Source organism: Chelonoidis abingdonii, chromosome 9 (assembly GCF_003597395.2).
Source record: "Chelonoidis abingdonii isolate Lonesome George chromosome 9, CheloAbing_2.0, whole genome shotgun sequence".
NCBI lineage: Eukaryota > Metazoa > Chordata > Testudines > Testudinidae > Chelonoidis > Chelonoidis abingdonii.
Genome location: NC_133777.1, coordinates 37,814,277 through 37,841,740, shown reverse-complemented (window position 1 = coordinate 37,841,740; position 27,464 = coordinate 37,814,277). Strand labels below are relative to the sequence as shown.

The 27,464-nt window shown below is 44.7% G+C and overlaps 1 protein-coding gene across 3 annotated transcripts in view; it reads right to left on the bottom strand.

The window, feature by feature from the left end:
* CREBBP (CREB binding lysine acetyltransferase) overlaps positions 1-20,165 on the bottom strand; it is a 203,366-nt gene extending 183,201 nt beyond the window's left edge. For 2 of the 3 annotated variants that reach the window (XM_032781631.2, XM_032781632.2), the window contains exon 1: positions 19,961-20,165. In XM_032781631.2, coding sequence (XP_032637522.1) covers positions 19,961-20,045 — 85 coding nt within the window. In that variant the 5' untranslated portion in view covers positions 20,046-20,165. The remainder of the gene's footprint in view (positions 1-19,960) is intronic. The other variant, XM_032781629.2, reaches the window with a different exon arrangement.
* Positions 20,166-27,464: the final 7,299 nt, after the last annotated feature.

Below are 27,464 nucleotides of genomic sequence, written 5' to 3'. Positions count from 1 at the left end.
TGTTTTTGTTGTGTGGTTGCTGGTGAGTATTTCTTTCAGGTTGGGAGGTTGTCTGTAAGCAAGGACTGGCCTGTCTCCCAAAATCTGTGAGAGTGATGGATCGTCCTTCAGGATAGGTTGTAGATCCTTCATGATGCGCTGGAGAGCTTTTAGTTCGAGGTTGAAGGGGACAGCTAGTGGCGTTCTGTAACTTTCTTTGTTGGATCTGTCCTATAGTAGGTGACTTCTGGGTACTCGTCTGGCTCTGTCAATGTGTTTTTTCACTTCAGTAGGTGGGTATTGTAGTTGTAAGAATGCTTGATAGAGACCAAACACCTACAAGATCTCTATCTGAGGGGTTGGAGCAAATGTGATTGTATCGTAGAGCTTGGCTGTAGACAATGGATCATGTGGTATGGTCTGGATGAAAGCTAGAGGCATGTAGGTAAGTATAGCAGTCAGTAGGCTTCCGGTATAGGGTGGTGTTTATGTGACCATCGCATATTAGCACTGTAGTGTCCAGGAAGTGGACTTCTTGTGTGGACTGGTCCAAGCTGAGGTTGATGCTGGGGTGGAAATTGTTGAAACCATGGTGGAATTCCTCAAGAGCTTCTTTTCCATGGGTCCAAATGATGAAGATGTCATCAATGTAGTGCAAGTAGAGCAGGGTCATTAGGGGACGAGAGCTGAGGAAGCGTTGTTCTGAGTCAGCCATAAAAATGTTGGCATACTGTGGGGCCATGCGGGTACCCATAGCAGTGCTGCTGATTTGAAGGTATACGTTGTCCCCAAATGTGAAATAGTTAAGGGTGAGGACAAAGTCACAAAGTTCAGTCACCAGGTTTGCTGTAACATTATCGGGGATACTGTTCCTGACGGCTTCTAGTCCATCTTTGTGCGCAATGTTCGTGTAGAGGGCTTCCACATCCACAGTGTCTAGGATGGTGTTTTCTAGAAGATCACCAATGGACTGTAGTTTCCTCAGGAAGTCAGTAGTGTCTAGAAGATAGCTAGAGTGCTGGTAGCTTAGGGTCTGAGGAGGGAGTCTACATACCCAGACTATCTTGTTGTCAGGGTGCCAATGCCTGAGATGATGGAGCGTCCAGAATTTCCAGGTTTATGGATCTTGGGTAGCAGATAGAATACCCTATTGCGGTTCTAGGGGTGTGTCCATGCGGATTGTTCTTGTGCTTTTTCAGGAAGTTGTTTGAGCAAATGGTATAATTTCTTTTGGTAACCCTGTAGGATCAGAGGGTAATGGCTTGTAGAATGTGGTGTTAGAGAGCTGCCTAGCAGCCTTTCATTCATATTCCAACCTGTTCATGATGACAGCATCTCCTTTGTCAAACTTTTTGATTATAATGTCAGAGTTGTTTCTGAGGCTGTGGATGGCACTGTGTTCTGCACAGCTGAGGTTACGCGGCAAGTGATGCTGTTTTCACATCATTTCAGTCCATGCACGTCAGCAGAAGCACTCTATGTACAAGTCCAGTCTGTTGTTTCGACCTTCAGAAGGAGTCCACCCAAAATCCTTCTTTTTGTAGTGTTGGTAGGAAGGGCTCTGTGCATTAGTGTGTTGTTCAGAGGTGTGTTGAAATATTCCTTGAGTCAGGGACATCAAAAATAGGATTCTAAGTCATCACAGAACTGTATCATGTTCGTGGGGGTGGAGGGGCAGAAGGAGAGGCCTCAAGATAGGACAGACTCTTTTGCTGGGCTAAGAGAATAGCTGGAAATATTAACAATATTTCTGGGCGGGTTAAGGGAACCACTGTCATGGCCCCTTGTGGCATGTAGTAGTTTAGATAGTTTAGTGTCCTTTTTCCTTTGTAGGGAAGCAAAGTGTGAGTTGTAAATGGCTTGTCTAGTTTTTGTAAAGTCCAGCCACGAGGAAGTTTGTGTGGAAGGTTGATTTTTTATGAGAAAGAAAATGAACAAATTAAAAAAAAAAAAAAAAACTGATTTGATTTTTTTTCCCCTGAAAAACACCTTGCTTTTCTACAGCAGAATATGAATTTTTTCCTATTCTGGGGTATACATGGTTGGTGGATTTTTTTCCTTGAAAAAACTGTAAAAATGACTGCATCCAAAAAGTAGTATTTATTTTGAAAATGGAATCTGGTAAGCCACAGACTGCATAACAGAAGAGATGATTGGATAACTATCCAGACTCCTTTGCACTTGAACTTCTGAACACCCTTCTTGAATTGGGGATCAGGTGGAAAGACAGAATATGGTTTGTCCATATCTGAACCAGTGCATCAGTTACCCAGGCTCTCTTCTATGGTTACTCTAGAGAAATAAAACTGATACCATGAATAGGCCCATCTTTCCAAAAGAATCCAGCTTATTAGGGAGCCTACTGAGAAGAGGGCCACAAACAGAGTGAGGCCATGAGCACAGAACAGTCTCCCTGCGACCCCTCCAATATAATAGAGAGGGTAACTCTGCCCTTTGGGCAGGGATGATCTCCATTTATTCTGCCATTTTCTCTTCTAGCAGCACAGTGGTGTCCCAGACAAGAGGAATGGCACTCAGATCTTTGAATAAAAGTGGAGATGTGTGGTGTAAATGGTCAGAAATAAAAAGGACACTGCCAACTCAAAATGTAGTTAACCTCCAAATTTGAGTTAAAAGTAGTTTTAGGGTCAACATTTTCCTATTTTTAAAAATCTTTTGCCCTGTCCCTGGCTGCTGTGTGAAAAACCTGAACAAAGGAGGAACTGACTCACTCCTCAAATATTGAAACTGATTGCACAAAGTAAAATAATTGAAAGATTTAGATAAAATGTTTTTTTCCATAAATTTTCACTTACAATATAAAGGGTCACATTTGCTATTTCAAAAATTTACCTGACATGTACTAGCCTGAGGTTTAAGAATACCAGTCAGGGTTAAAAAAAAAAACCTTTACTCCCGTAACTCCAGAAGCCACATCCCAAACAACACAATTGGTGTACACTATATTTAAACTCTAACAAGGCACTCAACTTTCCATTTAATCTTTTTTTAAACATAACTTTCTAAAAATCTATTGCTTTTTTCCACATTATCTTTCCCTTTTGGCTTCACACCTCTTTACTGTATCTTTTCCTGAATGGTCTTCAATGTATTTCCTCTTAATTTTCACCCTCTATGTACTGTATCTCAGACTGTCTCATCTCCCCAAAATGCCTGTCTACTAGATTTTTCTAACTTCTCGCTCCTTCCAGGCTCCCCTTAACACATTCACAGTTAACAGTCAGAAGTAAAAATGAAAAACGGGGGGGAACACCCAGGTGAGAAACCAACCTTCCCCTACCTTGAGCTGCCAGAAGGAAGATAGCAGTGGAATTCCTATCAAGATGCTTGCCATAGACTCATCATTGGAGTAGGGAGTAATCTTTCAAATCAACCTCTGGTTAGGTGTCAACTGGATTCCACAAAAACTTTATATAACAGCTGAAAGGTAAAGGCAGCACACTTGCTCTGCTTCCCTCTGACACCAAAGAGCCTCCTGCTGCTGAGTGATGTGCATTCTCCACAGCTCCATCCCTTCTCTGGCTGCTGCTAGAGGGGTACCTTCACCACTCAGATCCTCTCAGTCCCTCTGGTCCAGTGAGTAATTCCAGATCCTCCCTCTGCTATTGCTCGTATTTCAAAAGCAGCAGCAAAACTGATGTGATTTTTGTCACATCAAGCTGCCCGCTGGATTCCGAAAAGCTACAGCCAAAAAACATGTCCGATTTTTTATTTGCTGTAGCTTGCAAAAGCTCTGAATAGCAGCAAGGGCACTGAAGCTATCTGTCCACTGACCAGGAAGACACACTATTAGTTCCAAACATAAAAACTTAATGTAAGATTATCTTTACAACCATAAAGACTAGAAATTTCAGGGTTTTAAAATGAAATTTCAAAATTTATCACTCACCTAGGAAAGCTTCCTGTCTCACCACAAGTGACACAATGAACGCATTTTTTCAGCCTTGCTTGTAACAGCAGGTAAAACATTTTCACAGATAAAATTTAAGTTGATTCTGTTCCTCTAAAAAGGTGGAATTGTGATAAAAGAATGCTTAAAATTAAAAGCTGACTCTTACTGAAAGGAGCATGAAATGCACAAACCATATGGGACAAAAAGTCAACAGGCGAGTCCTTTTGGTTTAGCCTCCATAAACTGACAGCTCTGCAGCCTCCACTTTGGCCGTGGCTACACTGGAGAGTTGCAGCGCTGTAAACCCACCACCAGCGCTGCAACTTACTCACCGTTCACACTTGCAAGGCACATACAGCGCTGCATCTCCCTGATTGCAGCGCTGGCTGTACTCCTGCTCTGCTTGGGGTATAAGGATTGCAGCGCTGGTGATGCAGCTCTGCTCCGCAAGTGTGGCCACCAAAAGCGCTGTAATTGGCCTCCGAGGCATTCGGAGGTATCCCATAATGCCTGTTCAGCCACTCTGCTAATCAGTTCGCACTCTACTGCCCTGGCCTCAGGTGACCCGCCCTTTAAATGCTCCGGGAATTTTAAAAATCCCCTTCCTGTTTGCTCAGCCAGATGTGGAGTGCAATCAATCAGTGAATCTTTCCAGGTGACCATGCCTCCACACGCCAAACGAGCCCCAGCATGGAGCAATGGCGAGTTGCTGGACCTCATCCGTGTTTGGGGTGAGGAAGCTGTGCAGTCACAGCTGCGCTCCAGCTGTAGGAATTACGATACCTATGGGCAGATCTCAAGGGCCATGCTGGAAAGGGGCCATGACCGGGACGCAGTGCAGTGCAGGGTTAAAGTAAAGGAGCTGCGGAGTGCCTACTGCAAAGCCCACGAGGGAAACTGCCGCTCAGGTGTTGTCCCCACAACCTGCCGTTTTTACAAGGAGCTGGACGCGATACTTGGGGATGACCGCACTGCCAATCCGACGATCACGATGGACACTTCAGAGCAGGGGGGGAGGGTGGGGAGGAAACCGAGAGTGAGGGTACACACCTTGGAGTCCCAGCAGGCATGCAGCCAGGAGCTCTTCTCAAGCCAGGAGGAAGGTAACCAGTCGCAGCAGCTGGAACTAGTTGGTGAAGGACAAGCAGAGGAGCAGGTTCTCGGTAAGCAGCTTTTAGTTTCAGGATGCAAATGTTTCGGGAGAGATGGGGGGGGTTAGGGCTGCATGCATGCATGCATGCCTAGATGTCAAATAGCCCACTAATGTGGTCTATCACGTCGCAGTAATCAGCCTCGGTAATCTCTTCAAAAGTTTCAGCCAGAGCGTGGGCAACGTGCTTGCGCAAGTTTGTAGGGAGAGCCACTGTGGTCCTTGTCCCAGTCAGGCTAACGCGTCCACGCCACTGTGCCACGAGGGGTGGGGAGACCATTGCTGCACACAGGCAAGCTGCATAGGGGCCAGGGCGGAATCCGCATTGCTGTAGAAGACCCTCCCGCTCTTCCCAGGTGACCCGCAGCAGCGAGATATCTTCCAGGATTAACTCCTGTGGAAAATGTTGGGAGAGTGTTCAGTGTAGGTGCCCCCTGCAGCATTTTGCTTTCCTAACGCACAGAAAACCCTGCACATCCCTGAAGCAATCATTCCCCCTTACTCACCATTTCCTGCCTCCTGTGGGTTAGGTGTGCTCTGTTTGGTATGGGAAAAGTATGCTAAAGTGAAGACTGTAAACTCCTTCACTGTGTGGGAATAACTGTCTGGGTGAGATTATAAAACAGGACACAGGCTGCATTGTTCAACTGTTGCCATTTTTGTCTTTCGAACAGTGTCCTTGACTACCGGACTGCCCGTATCATCCACTGGGCAGAGGCTACAAAACCTCAGGAAGAAGCAGCGAAAAAGCAAAGACGACATGCTTAAAGCAGCTATGGATCACTCTGCCAGAGAGAGTAAAAAACTGCAAGACTGGGGGCAAAGGGAAAGCAAGCTCCACCAGAGAAACGCAGCGGCTAAGAAGAAAAGCACAAAGCAGCTGATAAGCATCCTGGCGCGCCAAACGGACTGTATCCAGTCACTCGTAGCCATGCAGACAGAGCACTACCATGCCGGCCCTCCCTCCCCCATCCCAAAGCTCTTTCCCTTGTGCCCCAATGTCAGCTCCAAACCCCCTTCCCCAGCATCCAGGTTCTTACCATCACCACCTGCTCCAAACACCTGTACGTTCACGAACCAGCCCTGAGAACTACGACCCTTACCCTCTGCACTCAACCCCCATCACCATGCAGTATTTTCATCCTGAAGTGCAGCAGTCATTGCACAGCACTCCAGACAGGACATATTCAAACCTGTGACTGTACAGTTCACCACCCCACCCCCCTGCCATTTTAGGTTCCCAAAATGTTGTGTGTCTGTCAAGAAAGTTATTTTCTTTTCAATAAACGAATTCTTGTCTTTGAAAAAAGTCTTTATTACTGCAAAGAGTGAAAGATACCATAGCCCAGGAAAGAAACATGCACTGCAAATCATTTTAGGAAAAACAGATTCCTACTATTGTAACCACTGCGCTTCACTTCCATGCAAGGCACCAAACGTTACTGTTGGTTTTCAGCCTCAAACTCCTCCCTCAAGGCATCCCTAATCCTTGCAGCCCTGTCCTGGGCCTCTCTAGTAGCCCTGCTCTCTGGCTGTGCAAATTCAGCCTCCAGGCGTTAAAACCTTGGAGGTCCATTCCCGACAATGTTTCACCCTTCCCTTCACAAATATTATGGAGGGTACAGCACATGGATATAACTGCAGCGATGCTGCTTTCCCCCAAGTCTAGCTTCCCATACAGAGATCTCCAGCGCCCTTTTAAACGGCCAAAAGCTCACTCCACAGTCATTCTGCACCGACTCAGCCTGTAGTTGAACCGGTCCTTGCTCCTGTCAAGCTTCCCTGTATACGGTTTCATGAGCCAAGGCATTAACGGAAAGCACTCTCCAAGATAACAATGCGCATTTCCGAACTTCCTTACTGATCTTCCGGTCTGGGAAAAAAAAGGCCACTGTTCCGAAAGATGCGTTGCATCTCACCTCTATCCAGCCGCCCCAGGCCACCAGAGGGTGGGGCCAAATGTGGCAATTGCCCAGCCCGGGCTCCGCAAGGGCCCCCAAATGAGAACGACTAGCTCCCACATTCCGCCCCTTCCTGAGCCATCAGCGCAACAAAGCGCGCTCTCCGCACGCGCTGCAGCGCATCCCGCCTCCTGAGCTCCGCCCCGCTCAAGCGCGTGGTCAGGGCGACTGCGAGCGCCGCTGACGGAAGGAGCTCAGGCAGCAGGAGACCTGCCACTGTTCGGGGCGCACTGAGCTCTAGTGACGGGCAGGAGTTGTCATACAACAGATACTAAGGGTTAATGTTCTTTTACCGTAAATGTTAACAGAGGAACCAAACAACCTGGCAAGGAGACCAATCAGGAACAGGATTTTCAAAGCGGCAAGGGATGGAATTGTGCGTTCTTGTCTTGGTCTTTTCTGTTCGGTCTCTCTCAGCTAATGAAGATCTATTTCCAGTCCTTCTATCTTCTGTTCCCAGTTGTAACACAAAAGGCTAGCAAAAGTTAGTGTTTTGCTGTATTGCATCTGTGTATCTGTGTGGAGTTTTATTGTATTGGCGAATAAGTACTTTAAATGTATTGTTTTTGGATAAGCCTGTTTATCCCTTTCTATGTTTATCATTATCTATAAGGTGAAAACCCTGTACTTACATCTAGTATTACAGAAACTGTTATTCTATTTCTTTCTTTTTTTTGATAAAACTTTGCTTTTTAGACTGTTGAGTTTTTTTTTTCAGTTGACCACCAGGAAATTGATCTGAGAAAGAAAAGACAAGGGTGGAGGAAACACTCTCTCGTTTAAACTCTCCTAGGCGCAGGCGAAGAAGCTAAGGGAAGAGCAGATTAGATCTTTCTGTTCCTTCGTCTTTGGGTTGTCTCTTTTGAAGAGGAGACATCTTCTTGTATTGTGATTAAAGAGTTGCTTCAGTAACTCTCAGTTACCCAGAGAGGAATTCGAGTGGCAAGAGTGATGGGAATGTTTATTTTCCCTTTGAAGATTCATGCTTCTGAGTCTTGCGTGAGTCCCCCGAGAAGTGGAGACCATGGAGAGGGAGCCCAAGCCCAGGAAATTTCACTTGCTATGCAGCGATATCAGATCCTAAGCTGTATTAAGCTTAGGGTTGCTAGCTTCTCAGTTTATGAACGCTAAGGTTCAATCTGCATAGGAAGCTTGACATGTCTTCAGCCAGTCAGGACGGGGCAGAGCTTGGGAGTCGGTTAGAAGTACGGGGTTGGATTGGGCATTCGGGTTTCAGACTCAGTGGCGGATGGGAGTGATTAAAGCCAGGCAGCAGGACGTGCGGTCCCGGGTGGTTGGGTGGTTTCTAAAGGACGATGGCAAGAGCAGGATGTGGGGATCGAGGAGGCAGCGGGAAGGCAGAAGTGGGTGGGGTCAGATAGGGGCAGGGCCAGCTGTTTGGAGGCACAGCTTCCTGCCCTAAAGCTCAATTCAGCAGTTTAGCTTGCAGAAGAGGCCAAGCGTTAGGTTTTTCAGTAGCTACCATCCCTTCCACTTCTCAAATGCCAAATTATAGTCATATTTAATTTCAGTGCTATAAGAGATTCATGTCAGGGAGAGGTTACTTCATTTTAAAATTAGCCACTGGAGAAGATCACATGAGAAGAGCAATATCCTTCCCAACCCTCAATTGTGAGCCCCCACCTGCATCCCTGAGCTTCAGAGATTTAATTTTCCCATGTTCACAAACTTGTCCTGGTGACCCCTTTCACACAGCCAAACATCTGAGTGCGACCCCTCTCCTTATAAATTGAAAACACTTTTTTATATATTAACACTATTATAAAATGCTGAGGCCAAATCGCGTTTGAAGTGGAAGGCTGACGCTCCGACCCCCAGTATAAACCTCATGACCCCCTGACGGGGTCCAACCTCACTTTGAGAAACCCCTGTTATTTAATGTTAGCACCGGTGATCAAGTCACATGCATGTGTATTTGGCATTTCGTTATTCCCACACACATCGCTTCATCCAGATTCTGAAACAAGCCTAAATCTCACGTTGTGGATGAATGTGCAAAAAGCTATGCTAAGGACAAACCCACAGTAACCATCTCCAAGTATTTTGAGGACCCCATGGATCCAGTCTCTAGGAACAGATTAAATGATGGAGGTTAAGTCCATTAACGGCTATTAGCCAGATGGTAAGGAATGTTGTCCTTAGCCTCTGTTTGTCAGAATGTAATGTGGATGGCAGGAGAGAGATCACTTGATCTATTACCTGTTAGTTCACTCCTCGGGCACTGGCCTTTGCCATTGTCCAGTAGACACGATACTGCTGGATGGACTTTGTCTTGACCCAATATAGCTATTCTTATGTTCTAAACTAAACAAAGCCAAATTATGATATGATCAAGAGCCAGCAAGTGTATCAGAAACCTGGAAAAATCTCTGACGGAGCTAGAGCATTTGTCACAAGCTGAGGTTTCAAAACTTTGGATGTTTTTAAGCAGAATTTTTTATGCTTTTTTTTAAAACAATCAAACATAGCAAGCAGCAAAAATTTGGCCACACATTCTGAACCATCAAACCATGTTCAGGTTTTGAGATAATTCAGCTTTTCAATTAAAAAAACAAAAACCACAATCAATTTGTTGCAAAGCAGATCATTGTCCATGAGTTTTCGGACTTTTTAAAAACGCCCTAGTTTTCGATCCAAAAAAGTTTTGATGAAAATATTTGTCAACCTTTCAATACTTCGTGACCTTTTAGCCACTATAATGCTGAAAACCATGAACCTGTAAAGAAGTTTCTCAAACTGGTTCTTTGCTGAGATGGATATGTTTATTTTCCCAGGTCTCCCTGGAGGAGCAAGTGGGGCAATTTGCTAGGCCCCACAGGGGCCCCACAAATATAGTATTGCAATTTTTTATGAAGGGCCCCCGAAATGGCTTGCCCCAGGCCCCCTGAATCCTCTGAGCACCCGGCGACCAGCCTGTGTTAAAGTCATTATGAACCCCACGTTGATCCATAAGCCTAAGAACCATAGAGAAATACCCTCTTCTGATAATTTACCTCGGATGCAATTATGGTTGTGCTAATAGAAATGCATCTGTCATAAACAGATGTTTAGGATGTAATAGAACAGAAAGTATTATCTCTCTTTTGACTGTAAAAGGTTTAACAAGTTCAGTAAGCCGCTTCACATAACGCAGAGAACCAATTAGGGGACAGGATACTTTCAAAATTCTGAGGAGGGAAGTTTTTGTTCTGTGGTTAGTTTTTGCGTGTTTGTCTCTCTGGTCATGAGCAGACAGATGTAGCAACCTATTCTCCCAATTACTCTCAAAATACAGGCTCTATCAGTTCAAAATATCGCTTTAGTCTACTAGGTAGATAATGCAAGCTTAGCTTATATTTGTTTTTCTTATTCTGCAAATTGCATTTGGCGAAGAGAGTTTAATTGTGTATGCTGGAAGAAGTTCAAATTTTATTTGCTGAAAGGATCTTAATTCTCTACTTTTTGGGAACGTAGCTGCGGAAGTATTCCCAGTTGTCTATAGCTGAAGACCCTGTACCTAATTCATCTTAAATTTAAAAAGATAATTTGTTCTCTCTTTAATAAAAGTCTTGTTAAGAACCTGATTGTTTTTTATATCTGATGTGAGACCCCAGGGATGCGTCGATCTCAAGGGAATTGTGGGAGAAGGAGAAGGCGAGAGAAAGGTTAATTTCTCTCTGTGTCAGATTACTGTCTCTCTAGGAGAGTCTGAGGGGGAGACAAAGAGAGAGGAAGAAGGTTGCATTCTCCTGTTTATAAATCAAATTTGAATCACAGTGATCTTCCAGAGTAACCCAGGAGAGGGGAAGCCTGGACGAGACGGTAACAGTGGGGAAAGGGTTTACTTTCCTTGGTAAGATCAGTAGGTCTGGTCTTGGTTCCTTGGCAGGTCTGGGACCAGAGATAGTACCAGCACTGGAATTCCTGAGCTGGGCAGAGCTACAGAACTAAGCTGTAACTGACCTTAGAGGAATGCATCCTGCTACCCCATCTTTTGGACGCTAAGCAAGGTCGGCCATTGCTACCATGACAGACTCCATCTATCTCGCTCCACAGTGTAGGAACCATTTGTGCAAACCATCCAAATGTCTGCGTGCACGTTCCCCATAGCCAATCAGTTCTTCTAGCAGCGGAGCGATTATGGCCCTGCAGACTTCGGCATAACACAATTCCAACGCGAACTTTCCCACTCCAAAACTGTTGCACCGATCGGTAGCTGTCTGAGTTGCCAGCTTCTAGATTCATAGCCACCCGCTTCATCCACTGCAGGCCGCTCCAATCTGTTCCTTGCGCATGCAGGGTGAGGCCAGAGCTCAGCACACAGCTCCCATGAAAGTGGCTTTTCTCATCCAAAAGTTCTGCACCACTGCCTCGTCATCCAACTTCCTGACGTTATCCCACCACTCAGTGCTTGTTTCCGAGCCAAAAGCGGCGTTCCACGGTGCTGAGCATTTCCGTGAATGCCACAAGCAATTTAGTGTCACATGCATCAGGCGACGCGATATCATCGTCGGACTCCTCACTGTCACTTTGGAGCTGAAGGAATAGCTCAACTGCCAAACGTGATGTGCTGGCGACAGTCATCAGCAAAGTCCTCAGCAGCTCAGGCTCCATTTCCCACAGAAATCCCGCTGCACAGAAACCGTTGGGAGACTCACAATGGTGCCAAACGTGGACGGAAAAACTGTGACTGCTCGGATGTGAAGCGATGCACCACGGGGCGTTGCGATAGGAAGCGGAATGACCCGCACCCTTCCATCCCCTTCTCACAACCCACAGCGCCAAAATGGGACGAGGTGCTCTGTGGGATAGCTGCCCACAATGCACCACTCCCAACAGCACTGCAAATGTGGCCACACTGCAGCACTGGGAGCTGTCAGCGTGGCCACACTGCAAGCGCTTTCCCTACACAGCTGTACGAAGACAGCCGTAACTCCCAGCGCTGTACAGCTGTAAGTGTAGCCATGGCCATAGTGTAGTGAAGAAGACACAATCCACCTCTGAAGAATGAGCAGATACTAACTCAAGGGGAGAAAATTCTCTTGCCAGGCAAATATTTGTAGTGCTGCATAACTGTAGAATTACTGTTAAACATCAGACATGTAACACAATAGTTACTGTTTATTGTGTTTTTAAATTAGCTTCAAATTATTTTTTCAGCAACTGGCAATATTAAAGGGGTAAAAAGTCTACCTGCTCTTATCTCCCTTTGAATCACAAAAGCTCCTAAAGCATTTATTTCCATTCAAGAAAAAGTGGGGTTTACATTCCTTCATATAAAAGGATACATCAATTTAATGAAACTATACCCGTATATATACACATTATATTCTGAAAGTCTCTCCGACAAACTGTCTTCTTAAAGTAGATATACAATACACATATTTAGATGTAATTTAATCATTGTTACCGTAACCTACTATAAAGGATAATTTTAAGCAACATTATAAACCAGAAAACCCATGACACACTGTAAAAATTAACAATGAAACAAAACTTATGTTCTTTACTGCTCCTTTAGGCTGTATAAATGTGGCCTCATATGTTGTATTTTCATGTTAAATTCTAAATCCCTGAAGGGCACATTTTTCTTTGCTTGGCCATTTCGCTTTGAGAGCTTGTGCAAAAGCATACAGCACTGAAGCATATACCAAATATACATAAGGAAGAGATCACATGCCCACATTTGGAAACAGTGATTTTATACACTTTACTGTAAAAAAACCTTTAACTTTCAATGTGCTGCATAAAAGTATCAACATCATCATACCAGAATGACAGTCAATCCTGTGTAAAGCACTATGGTCCTGAGCCTGCAAGAAGCCAAGTAGTCTTAAGTCTCATTGACTTCAGTGAGTTGAGGCTAGTCAGCACCATCAAGATGGTCAACCCCTCATTGGCTCTTATCCTGTATAACCATACAAAGATTCTGTACATCTTTGAACTGTATCTCTGAAATTGGGGGGAGGGACTGTTGCTACTACAGAATAGATTCAAATTCAGTATTTACAAGATCCTAGTTTTGTATTAACTCATGGCTTTATTCCATAAGAGTATACAAAAGCAGAAATTACACAAAGAGAAAGTGAACACACCCCAATTTATCATTATGAATAAGGGTAACTCCTGAAATAGTGAGATGCCTGCTTATATATGGCAGAAAAATGTATCCTGACCTACGATGCTTCAACTTCCTTCTCATTGCACAAGAGAAGACTGGTGCCCCAAAATGTTACCCAAATATGCTTTTAACAGATAAAAACTATATTATCTCTACCTATGTGATTGGTGGGCATGATGTAGGCCTTTCACCTCTCTGACACAACAGTTCATTTTGCCGTATAGTAACTCCCCACTTAACGTCCTCTTGTTTAATGTTCTTTCGATGTTACGTCCCTGCTCCATTACAGAACATGGCAGTTTAAAGATGTGCACTGCTCCCCTATAATGTCATTTGGGCACCTGCTTTGTTCACAGCTGGCAGCTCCCCTATGCCATTCCCGCCCCCCAGCGCCGCATCTTCACTCCTTCTCGCAGCCTCCTGAATACCACAAGACAGCCGATTGCCCCGGGCAGGAGGCGGGGGGAGCAGGGGGAAGGCACTGATCCGTGGGGTTCGCCGACGAGTGGGAGGCGCTGGGGGGTGGGGCGTAGAGGAGCTGATGGGGGGCTGCCAGGCTGTTAAATACCTGTATTAAACTGCATATAATGACTTTTGTCTGGCAAAAAAACATTTCCCTGGAACCTAAACGCCACCTTCCATTTACATTAGTTCCTATGGGGAAATTGGATCCACTTAACATCGTTTCACTTAAAGTTGCATTTTTCAGGAACATAACTACAACGTTAAGTGAGGAGTTACTGTATCAGACTTACTCTGGAAATTCTCACCAGGTCATACTTGATACTATGCTTATACACCTGTTATTTTATTATACGAATACTGAAAAGTTATTGCACTAGAAGTGTACATTGTATTTACCAAGCGGTTTAAATTTTGGAGTAGGAACTTATTTTTCTCTTGTGTGTCAAAGGAGAAGGTAAATGCAAGATGAAGTGAAGTGGAGTACTGACAGATTGTATTAATTACATCTGGTTCAGAGTTTATAATCAAGATGACAGTTCTCTTCTGCAAAAACAAGGAGTCGTCTTTGTGGCACCTTAGAGACTAACGAATGTGTTAGTCTCTAAGGTGCCACAAGGACTCCTCATTGCTTTTGCTGATACAAACTAACACGACTACCGCTCTGAAACCAACGGCAAAGAGTTCTGTGGCACCTTATAGACTAACAAATGTACTGGAGCATGAGCTTTTGTGGGTCAATACCCACTTCGTCGACTGCTCCAATATGTTTGTTAGTCTGTAAGGTGCCACAGAACTCTTTGCCACTTTTACAGATCCAGACTAACACGGTTACCCCTCTGATATTTGACACTCTGAAGCCAGTTCTCTTCTGGTTGCTACACAGTTTTTGCACAGTCTATGATGCTTGTAACCTGCATGAATTAACAGAAGTTTTTCAAATTGAAAGTGTAAACCAAGTAAAGAAGAATAAGTCAGATTCCTAAGCTGTCCCAGTTGTTTCACTGTACAGGGCCATAATCTGAACTTCTTCTGCTGATGTTCCATAAAAACAAAATTCTGCTTATGTAGCAAGATTTTCTTATGCATCTTTCTTCACATTTTATTAGAGACATTTGCATGAAAACAAGATCATTGTTTAACAGTTCATCTCTTCTGACCATTTATTCTTCATCTGAAGTCATAACATTCTGTTTGATACATCACATTGATTGCTGTGGAAATAACTGTGATGGTATAGACACAGGGTTATGACCAAGACGGGAAACTACAGCAGGAATAGAAACTGAATCACTTCTACAAAGAAAACTTCAAGAATTACCCTAACAGATAGCAGGAGACCTCAAAGGTGCAGCAAAGTGTGCCTCCTCAAGCACAACCCCTAGATCAGTGGGTCTCAAATGTTTTTACTGGTGACCCCTTTCACATAGCAAGCTTCTGAGTGCAACCCTCCCCCCCCCAAATTTAAAACACTTTTTTATGTATTTAACACTATTATAAATACTGGAGGCAAAGCGGGGTTTGGGGTGAAGGCTGACAGCTTGTGACCCCCCATGGAATAACCTCACGACCCCCAGTTTGAGAACCCCTGCCCTAGATTCCTGTCTATGTTCTGCAGAGAATTACACATGGGTAATGTGCCTGTTCCACAGCACAGCACAAGGCAGAATTTATCCTGAAATTTATAAAGCCATAAAAAATGCACCCATTGATAAACTTCTGGGCACATGTACAATTAGAATTCAAAATACAATTTTAAAATGAATTCCAAATTAACAATGCAAAGCACAGAATACCTTCCATATGAATTTCCATGCAAGATCAGACCTGTAATCCATTTAGTATCCTATCTCTGACGCGGGTTATTCATCATATACTTTACAGGACCAGTGCAAGAAACCCCATAATGGATAATTTGGAATAAGATACCAAGTGGGATTTCTCTTCTGAACATCACGCTGTTAGTATGTTTTTCTTATATTCCAACGCATAAGTTTTTATCTTATTTATATATTTTTATCCTATCTAGTGTAATTCTGGGCGTTCTCATCCAAACATAATCCATTTTTGAATGCTACTGAGCTCTTCGTCTGAATTATATCTTATGGCATTGAGTTCTATAGGTCCGCAGGGAAGAAACTTTTTGACGTGATAAAATCATTTTAAAAAAAAACAAGAAAAAAAAACCGGTCAGCTCAACCCACTTAAATATGTCTCCTTTCATGATTCTCCCCCCTGCTCCCCACCACTATACATATACCTGGCCAGCCTTAAGAACCAATATACCTGCAAAAGATTGAGCTTTATTTTATGCTTTAAGTGCCATGGAAAAAGTTTTCAGGATAATGGAATGCAATGTGCTGCAAATGAATGTAATACATTCTATAGAACAATTTAAAAAACATAATATAAAGCATTTGCTCTTCAGCTGTACCCCCCCCCGAAGCATTTATTTATTTCATAATTTTTTCTCAGCAGAATTCAAATGTGTGAACTGTTGAGACTGTATATGAATGTAAATCCAAGAAAAAGTCTTGTACAAGTGACCTTTTGTGTTTGCACATTTGATCATACAGGCAATAAGTTTCATAGAAGCAAATTTTATTAGCTGTACATAACAGTTAATGCTTTTAAAGCATACATACACACACAAATGTTCACATGGCATAAAAAGGAGATAGGTTTAAACCACTTCACAGTTAGGTATATGAATATTTACTCCCATAGCCTGGTTTAATTTAAATAGAAGGTATTATCTTAAAGATTCCAGGGCCTTAAAAGCTGGATGATTTTTATCAAACTAACTTCTTTTAAACTTGGGTACAGTGCAGAAAAAAAGATCTAAGTAAAATGTGTATACATGTATAGTTTCACTTCTTAAAAGTGTTTTAGTTAAAAAATGAGTAGGAAATACAGCTAATAAATTTAAAATTATGCAAATTCATTCATAACAAGGTCAATTTTTTCTATTTTAAATAATTTGAAACATACTAAAATATTTATGTTTAAAATTTATACACTGGACAGTCACAAAACTTCATTAATTGTCACAACTACTTGTTTGGATGTTTAAGAAACAGACAATTCTTAATCAATCAGTACATAATCTGAAGTTCTAAAAAACCAGGCAATTCAACGTTGAAACTGCAACTTATTAACTCACTTGAGCCATCCTAACTTCCCTAAATCATGTGAGTGTTTTATTTTATAAACATTTAAAATTTTAAAGATTATAAAATAAAACAAACTGAACAACTGTAATTGTTAGTTCTTGAAAATAGTATATTTCTACTGCACTAGAAGTCTGCAAGGCATTTAACAAATACAGATGCATTCCCTTGTTTGGACCATAGTATACAGTAATTAAAAAAAAAAAATCACAGCAGCCGCATTATATTGGTGCTTTTAGGCATCTTAAGGAATGCCCATTTTGCTACATCTTTAAATTGATATATCATCAGTGCTCACACAGCATGCATTGGCTCCAGAGATGTTAATTTAAAAATCTGGATGGTTTACTGTACATCATGCCAAAATGTGAATACTGACAACATACTAAATGATTATGGCCCTCAAAGATTAAAATTAACAGACTGCAATAACCAAGTTACCATAAACCTACTTTTTACATTAAATATTTTTATAAAGAGGTTGCAACTTAGGTGTTATGAAATACAAGATGAAACGAGAATTAAAGGCTTAAAATTGTGCAACAAGAAAGTCACTTAGTATTTAAGAAAGAAATAATTAAACAGAAACAAAAACGCACTGATCCTTCCTCCTGGTTAAGTAGATAAATGAAAACCCTTTCCTGAGGATATTTTACTCATTAGCTTAGTTATACGGATGAAACTTGGCAATTAGTGGGCAGCTAGCTGTATTCCCAGTAACTAGCTTTGATTAGTGTACTGTGTTGCTGTTGTAAGAACACAAGCACCTTAGTAATCCAACTAATATACTGACTTATGCCATATACACTGTATTAATTCTATCAATATACCTTGACATTCTACTGTCAATAAAATGCTAAATCAAAGTGTAATTTTAAAATTTATAGAACTATGACATTAACAAAAAAGTTCACAACATTTCTAACTTCAATCACACAAACATTACTCCAATACACTAAGGAAGATTTGCCTCAAACAGTTCTTACAGCACCCTAGAATAAATGGAAAGAACCAAAATTCTACATATTCTAATTTCAAGAAAAACGGGCTGCTTAAATCTACTAACTGCCACAGAAAGCAGCATGTGAAAGAGAAACAAGGAAGAATTTAGCTATAAATAATGATATTTTCATTAAATATTTAGTCTAAACCTGCATTGGGACTACTCACAAGAGTAAAAATTAAGCATGTTTGTAAGCATTTCCAGGACTAGGGCTTTATTTGTCATTCAGTAGCAAAATATACAGCCTGCTGCTTTTGAGGGCACATCACTCAAACCTATCAATCAGAGCAACTGGCCAAAGGCAACTTTCACAGTTGCAACACAACTTTATTATTAAACCAACAGGCAAGAAGATCCCACTTGAAGTTCAGAGTTTTGAGTAATGTTTTACATAAGAACCCTAACAGTGGCAATACATATAAAAACATTCAATTGGAAAAAGCACTTTCAAGATACTTAAAGATCAACAACAAAACCAATGCTACCTGCAACCTTTTTAATCTTAATTTTTATCTTTAAAAGTTATTTCAGACATTGTGCCTACTAAGATATTCCTATTTGTCAGACATGTAGTACTTGCTCTGTCACTATCATTTTTCCATTGACCAAGGCCCAACTCCACAAACACTTTTGCACATGCTTAACTTCATCTACCGGAGTGATTTCGTTCAGAGCCTACCCACATGCATAAGTAAGTTTGCAAAATTGGCACATAGTTTCTCTTTAAAATTAAAACATCCAAAATTATCACCTTCAAAATTCAGCTTCAAATATTTTATCTATTATTGTTATAACTGAAAGATTGTGACTGAAAGCTTAGAAAAAGTTATTTCAATTTTTTTAGTTTACATGGTGCATTTCACAGCAATGTGTACTGTCATTCACTGTCAACTCTTGTCAGTTCCAAAAAAAAGACTTAAAATGGCTAAGTACTACACCTGACATAGAGTTCTTCAGCCAATTTTTGTACATTTTCTTTTTCAAGTGTTCTTCTGCTCCCCACCTGTTATGTGAAAGGCTCAGAGAAAACGGTAAAGGCGGCTGAAAGACAACCTGCTGTCAAATTTACACATTAATGTGTAAACATTACAAAACTAGTGGGGGGTTTTCATATATACAAGATAATGTACCACACAGGTGAAATGCTTAAGAAGATATGCACTTTTTTTTTTTTTTTTTTTTTTTAAGGAAAATTGCTCAGAGCAGAGTCGATCACTTATTAAACCCACTTTTTAGTTAAGAACAGGGTCATGATAACACATTGAAGGATGAAACTGGAGGCACACACAAAAGAAATGCATGTGTACTGTACAGAATTATATTTTAAGGGAGGAAATTTGACAGCCCATAAAATACTCTGCCCCAGTGTGTTTAAAAACGACATCATATGCTGTCGAAAACAAAACAAAACGCTACTGTCCAAAGCCAAAACTTTTGAAAGCAGTTACTGTGAACAAAAAACACCTACTTCTCTGAAGCACTTCACACTTATTCCCACATGTTTATACCGCATTTCTGAACAGACAGGAGCTATTCCATCACACTGAGTAACTATGCGGTTTTGACGAAGTTATACATGCACATGCTATGCAGGAATAAATCTGTCTGAATACCCGTTTACCTGAGAAACCAACAAAGCCGTTGAAGATGTTGCCTCAGTCCGAGAAAAACAAAGAAATTCTGAAGTTCTGGTTGGCTCTATCGTTAACTTATACTTGTTTCTCAGGCACAAACCAGCGCAAGGTGAGGCTGGAACAACCCCCCTCGCTTCAGTCAGCTCTTACTACGCCCTAGAGCCCCTCGCTGTTTATAGATCTATGGTTACGGGCTGAAGTTACACACAGGGTCCGACCCAGGGACCACGGAGCTCAGCTGGAAGAGCCCCGGGAGTCAGCTGCAGGCTGTGGCTCTCCGGCAGGGCAGCCTCCGCTCTTGCCCTGTCGGCTCTGTCAGCTGGCAGGGGGGCGGGGACCCCGCTAAGTGCGAGTCACCCGGCCGGTTCCGCGGGGAAGCACGTTTCTCCCGATCTCGTAGCAGGGTCTGCACCTGGGGAATGCCCTCGCGCACCCCCAGGAGCCGGCGGCTCTGGTGTATAAGCGACCCCCATGAAGTCGCCCCCTGCCCGGTTCCGAGGAACTGGAGCTGCGAGCTCCAGCGCTGGGCTACCGACCCACCTGCCCCCCTCTGCCCCCGGCTCTCACCTGTGCTGTCGCTGGCGGAGAAGCCCGGCGAGTTGAGCTTGGCTCGCTTCGGGTTGGGCGGCCCGTCCAGTAAGTTCTCCGCCATGGTAACCGGCTCGGCGGTCACAGCTCCAGCTCCGCGCCGCCCGCCGGGGCCACCCGGATTCTGCGCTCCCGGCCTCGGGCAGCCGCCAGCTGAGACTCCGCGCGGAGCGCCCAGGAAAACTCGGCCGAGCAACAGCGCCGCTCAGTGCTCGGCCGGCAGGCGGCCCGCTGCCCCATGCCCGGGCCGGGCGGCCGACTGGCCAGGCCGCAGAGCGGAGGGCTCGGGGCGGGGTGGGGAGAGAGCCCAGCGCCCCCTCCCGCTGCTCGCTCCTCCCGCCGCTCCCTCCCTGCCGAGCGAGGAGGCTCCGATGGCGGCTCAGTCAGTCCACTCAGGGAGCATAGCGCCCCCCACCCGCTCCTCTCGCCCCGTCCCCTCCCTCAGCGGGGGACTCGCCCGGCCCCGCGCCAGGCCCTCGCTCGGCCCCTCCGCCCCGCCCGCCCAGGAGCAGCCGCCACGCCGACAAGAAAAAATGAGCGCAGCGCGGCGGCCGCGCGGCCCGCTCCCGTCCCGGCGGCGGCGCCTGGCTCGCCCCCGGCTGGCCCTGCCCCGCTGGCCGAGCCCGTCTGCCCCTCCGCGCGCTCCGTGCGGCTGTCCGTGCCTGGCGGGCGGCCCCGTGCCCTGGCCCGGCCCCGCTCCCGCCCGCGCCGCGCTCCGGCTCCGCGACAAGATGGCGGCTGTTGATTCCTCAATTAAAAAAAAAAGTTTTTTTTTCTCTTCTCTTTTCCAGGGACCATGGGGGCGGGGCGGGGGCGGGGCCTGCGCTTTGCGTCACCGCGCACGGGCTCGCCCCTCTCCGCCGCTCCCGTAAAGACGCGAGCGCTGCCGGAAAGACCCGAACTGAGTCTGAGTTGCCAAGGGGCTTCTGGCTGTGGGAGGAAAGGATGCAATTGTATGTAAATAAACATGCAAATTAATCCCTCCCATCTGGCTCCTACTAAATTACCCAGGGGCCTATCACCTGGAGCCACATAGGATGGGCATCCTGCTGTCCCACTGCTGCAACAGCACCTGCCAAGCATATGCACCCCTCAAAGACTACCTCCCTGCACTGCCCCTGACCCCAACCTGTGTGCCTGCCTTCTGTAGGACCAGTGCAACAGGGGGCAGCATCCACCTCATAGTCTTCTCAGAGGAGAGCGCTCCTGCCTCCTCTTCCAGCCTGCCACTCATGTGTCCCCATCAGGGCAGTGTATACTCTCCCCCTGCCAACCCACTCCCATGGACCCATAGCACTGGTACAACAGAGTGCAGCACTCACCAACATTTACAAAGAACATCAAGCTGGACTTTTGTTGCCTTGGGAGACCTGGAGTACAAGCCTGTGCACCATGCTACTCACCTATAATACTGGTGCAATAGGTCAAGAGGAAGGGGTAGCTTAGTGGTTTGAGTATTGGCCTGCTTAAACCTAGGGTTGTGAGTTCAATCCTTGAAGGGGCTGTTTGGGGATTGGTTCTGCTTTGAGCAGGGGGTTATACTAGATGATTTCCTGAGGTCCCTTCCAACTCTAATAATCTATGATGTACTGCCTACCCATACCCTTCACGTGCTACCTTCCTGTAGAGCAGGGATGAGCAAACTTTTTGGGCCAAGGGCCACATCTGAGTGAGGAACTAGTATGCAGGGTAGGGAGTTGGAGTGTGGGGTGTAGGAGGGGGTGCAGTGTGCGGGAAGGGGCTCAGGGCAAGGGATTGGGGCAGAGGAGAGGTGTGGGGTGTATAAGAGGGCTCAGGGAAGGAGGTTCAGGGCAGGGGTGCAGGGTATGGCTGTGGCTCAGTGTAGAGGGTTGGGGTGCATGAGGGGTCCAGGATGCAGCAGGGAGCTAAGGGCAGGGTGCAGGAGGAGTGTGGGATGTACAAGGAGGCTCAGGGCAGGGAACTGGGGTGCAAGGTGCGGGCAGGGAGTTGGGGGTCAGGGTACAGGAGGGATTCAGGGTCCAGCCCCACTTACCTCAAGCGGCTCTGGGGTGGCAGCGGCACGCATCGGCGCCAGGGCAGGCTCCCTGAGGGGCCGGATCCAGCTTGCGGGCCGTAGTGTGCCCACCCCTGCTGTAGAGCCAAATCTCTTGCCCTCAGGCTCCATCTCCATGGCGCCCACAGCCCATCTCACTGGTGTGATATGGTGCACAATCCACCATGCTGCCTACCCACAGCACCCAAACCTCTTAGCAACATTCACCCATACCCCCTTCCACCTCATAATGCCCCCCCATGCTCCCCATACTGTTTTCTCCATAATGCCACCTCATGCAGCCCCTCTGAGGTGTCCATACCTTCCCACAGCACCAGCCTGTGCCCACTCCATGACTTCCCCATGGTGTCCACCCACAGATCCCAGGCTGCCTCCCTAAATGTCCTAAATGTCTATATGATGCTCTCCATCCACATATACCCAATCCCTGCAGCATCCAGACCTCCACACAACACTTGCCCACATATCTATCATGCTGCTTCACTGCAGTTCTTGCACATCCACCTTTTCAGCCCCATGCTGCCATTTCACAGCATGTGCACACGCCAGACAGCCTCTCCACAACACTAATCTACCTGTGCACCCCCTTGCTGCTCCATGCAATGTGTGCACACCCATCACATCACCTCTGCATATTGGCACAAATACACCTGAAGACACAGTCCCTGCCCTAAACAACTTGCAATCTAGTTTTAACAAAAGAAATAAATGAAAGAAGGAGGATTCAGCAGCTAGGAGAGAAATCGGGGCATACTGTTTGTCAGAAGTGAAGTGGGACTGCGGTATCCTCAACTCCCCTATGACTTTTGCTATTTTTCATAATGCCCAGTCAATGAATTTTGCACCACGGCTTTGGTCAATCCTTACCCTAGAGTTCTCTCATTTCCACCAGGTGTGGTCAATGGTCTTGAAAACAAAGGATTTACCAGAGCCGATTACAGCAGTTCACAGCATCCTGCCTCCAGTACTAACCCAATATATGTATCTGATTAAGTGGGTTTTAGCCCATCAAAGCTTATGCCCAAATAAATTTGTTAGTCTCTAAGGTGCCACAAGGACTCCTCAGTGTTTTTGCCAATATATTCCGGTTCAAAAGATGATGATAAAACTTGTGTGTAGATATCACATGGATTTTCAAGTGGTGGTGGGGTAACCCACTGCTGTATGTGTGTTAGAGGTCCTGCTCTGTGCCAATCTGCAGAGGATGAGAGTTGTTAAAGACCATAGGTATAAAGTTTTGGTTCTTCAGCTAAGCTATAGCAGCTTGTGCTTTTAGCTTTAAGGGACCGTTGTTCAATCCCTGGTGTTTCAGCAAAGATAGTGGTTATCGTAGTGGCATAGTAGCTCCGGAGTCATTCTGATATAGCTCCATGAAGATGTTTCTCCAGAGTACAGAAGCAGTTAGAAAATCAAAGTGATATTTGGATACATTGTGAAAAGGATAGCAAACTGTGTGGAACATATCATAATTCTCAAGGTAGGTGCTATACATGCAGAACAACCTGATATTCCAACCCTGATATTCTACGATTCTATAATTCTATGAACAAAAAGATGGGTCCTTGCCCAGACAGTTTACAATCCAAGTAACCTGCATGGATCCCTATTGATTTTTACCCACATGGATTATAGCCTTAGATTTTAAACTCTTAAAGGAACTGCCTTTAATTATCACAGAATATCAGTGTTGGAAGGTACCTCAGGAGGTCATCTAGTCCAACCCCCTGCTCAAAGCAGGACCTAATCCCCAACTAAATCATCCCAGCCAGGGCTTTGTCAAGCCTGACCTTAAAAACCTCTAAGAAAGGAGATTCCACCACCTCCCTAGGTAAACCATTCTAGTGCTTCACCATCCTCCTAGTGAAAAAGTTTTTCCTAATATCCAACCTAAACCTCCCCCCACTGCAACTTGAGACCATTACTCCTTGTTTTATCATCTAGTACCACTGAGAACATTCTAGAGCCATCCTCTTTGGAACCCCCTTTCAGGCAGTTGAAAGCAGCTATCAAAATCCCCATTCATTCTTCTCTTCTGCAGACTAAATAATCCCAGTTCCCTCAGCCGCTTCTCATAAATCATGTGCTTCAGCCCCCTAATCATTTGTGTTGCCCTCTGCTGGACTCTTTCCAATTTTTTCCACATCCTTCTTGTAGTGTGGGGCCCAAAACTGGACACAGTACTCCAGATGAGGCCTCATCAATACTGAATAGAGGGGAATGATCATGTCCCTCAATGTGCTGGCAATGCTCCTACTTATACAGCTCAAAATGCCGTTAGCCTTCTTGGCAACAATGGCACACTGTTGACTCATATCCAGCTTCTCGTCCACTGTAACCCCTAAGTCCTTTTTTGCAGAACTGTTGCCTAGCCACTTGGTCCGATTGCATGGGATTCTTCCATCCTAAGTACAGGATTCTGCACTTATCCTTGTTGAACCTCATCAGATTTCTTTTGGCTCAATCCTCTAATTTGTCTAGGTCTCTCTGTATCCTATCCCTCCCTCCAGCGTATCCTCCCAGTTTAAACTCCTCCCAGTTTAGTGTCATCTGCAAACTTGCTGAGGGTGCAGTCCACGGCATCCTCCAGATCATTAATGAAGATATTGAACAAAAATGGCCCCAGGACCAACCCTTGGGGCACTCCGCTTGATACCGGCTGCCAGCTAGGCATGGAGCCATTGGTCACTACCTGTTGAGCCTGATGATCTAGCCAGCTTTCTATCCACCTTATAGTCCATTCATCCAGTAGTCATTATGTATTTGTACAGCATCTAGCACAATGAGCCCCCCGCCCTATCCTGACTGGGGCCTGTAGTCTACTACCACTTATAGTAATAATTATTATTATCACTGCATTTTATAGAAGATATAGCCGAAACTGAAAGGATCCAGAGAAAGGCAAGATGGATGATTATAGTTATGGCAACATATGGGATTGGAAAAACTGGGATTATTTCAACTGGAAAAGAAAAGTTAAAGAGACTTAATTGGGGCAATACACTTACAATGTCGAAGTTTAGAAAAAAATTATCAATCCCTCTTTTTATGATGTCTCATAATATGACATTAATGGCAGAAAAATTTAAAACCAAATTAAAAAAAAACATTTTTGCACAGTGTGTAATTTGCCTGTGAAAATTGCTTCTGGAGGGGATCAGAAAGTTAAATACTATAGCTGGATTTAAAAAGCAGCTGGATAATTTTCAGGCCAAAAATAATATTTTTGTATGATAAATTATGTATAAGACAGGAGTAATAAGGTCTCATGCTTTGGGGTGTAAAATCATCACGACAAAGGTCAAAGCAGTTTTACTGCAAATGTTCACTATTGTACATTTGGCCAGATGCATCATAATTTGTTTACATTTTGTTCCGCTTTGTCTGAACTATCAAGTATTAACCATAGCTGGGGTGCACCAATGCATCAATGTGCAAGGTTGTATGAATTGGGGAAGAAATCCTAATTAATCCTCTCAAATTATCAATTTATTCTCTGAAGCATGAGATTGGATTACTTTTTTTAGGCCCCAATCCTGCAACAATTTACATACCACAAGTCTTTGTAGCATTGGCGCCTTGGTTTGCAGAGCTACAGATGTTTTTGTTAGTCATAGAAACATAGAATATCAGGGTTGGAAGGGATCTCAGGAGGTCATCTAGTCCAACCCCCTGCTCAAAGCAGGACCAATTCCCAACTAAATCATCCCAGCCAGGGCTTTGTCAAGCCTGACCTTAAAAACCTCTAAGAAAGGAGATTCCACCACCTCCTAGTAACCCATTCCAGTGCTTAACCACTCTCTGGTGAAAAGTTTTTCCTAATATCCAACCTAAACTCCCCCCACTGCAACTTGAGACCATACTCCTTGTTTTCATTGGGTACCACTGAGAACAGCCTAGATCCATCCTCTTGGGAACCCCCTTCAGGTAGTTGAAAGCAGCTATAAAATCCCCCATCATCCTTCTCTCTGCAGACTAAACATCCCAGTTCCCGTCAGCCTCTCCTCATAATCATGTGCTCCAGCCCCCTAATCATTTTTGTTGCCCTCTGCTGGACCTTTCCAGTTTTTCCACATCCCTTGTAGTAATGGGGCCCAAAACTGGACACAGTACTCCAATGAGCTCATCAATGTCGAATAGAGGGGAATGATCACATCCTCGATCTGCTGGCATATGCTCTATCTTAACAGCCAAAATGCCATTAGCTTCTGGCAACAAGACACCTGTTGATCCATATCGCTCTTTCATGCATTGTAACCGTAGGTCCTTTTCTGCAGAACTGCTTCCTAGCCATTCGTCCTAGTCTGTAACTAGGCATGGGATTCTTCTGTCCTAGAGTGCAGACTGCACTTGTCGTTGTAACCTCATCAGGTTTCTTTTGGCCAGTCCTTGATGTTCTAGGTCCTCTGTATCTTATCCTCTCTAGTGTATCTACCACTCTCTCCAAGTTTAGTGTTGTCTGCAAAGTTGCTGGAGTGCAGTCCATGCCATCCTCCAGATCATTAATGAAGATATTGAAACAGCCCCAGGAACACCGCGCTTGGGCACTCCACTTGAAACCGGCTGCCAACTAGACATGGAGCCATTGACCACTACCTGTTGAGCCTGACAATCTAGCCAGCTTTCTATCCACCTTCTAGTCCAATCATCCCAGCCATTCTTTAACTTGCTGGCAAGAATACTGTGAGAGATCGTGTCAAAGCTTTGCTAAAGTCAAGGAATCAACACATCCACTGCTTTCCCCTCATCCACAGAGCCAGTTATCTCTCATAGAAAGGCAATTGATTAGTCAGGCATGACTTGCCCTTGGTGAATCCCTGCTGAACTGTTCTGATCAACTTTCTCTCCCTCCTAAGTGCTTCAGAATTGATTTCTTGTGAGGACCTGCTCCATGATTTTCCAGGGACTGGGTTGAGGTTGACTGGCCTGTAGTCCCCGATCATCCGTCTTCCCTTTTTATAAGATGGGCACTACATTAGCCTTTTTCAGTGATCCGGGACTCCCCTGTTCGGCCATGAGTTCTTTCAAAGATAATGGCAATGGCTCTAACAAACAGCATCTGCTAACTTCTTTTAGCACCTCTGAATGCAGCGCATCCGCGCCATGGACTTGTGCTCGTCCAGTTTTCTAAATAGTCCAAACACTGTCTTTCTCCACAGAGGGCTGGTCACTTTCCCATCATTGTGTGCCCAGTGCAGCAGCTGGGAGCTGACCTTGTTTCGTGGAAGAAGAGCAAAAAAATCATTGAGTCATTAGCTTTTCCATATCCTCTGTCACTAGGTTGCCTCCCTCATTCAGTAAGGGGCCCACACTTTCCTTGACTTTCTTCGTGTTGCTAACATACCTGAAGAAACCTTTCTTGTTACTCTTAACATCTCTTGCTAGCTGCGACTCCAAGTGTGATTTGGCCTTCCTGATTTCAGTCCTGCATGCCTGAGCAATATTTTTATA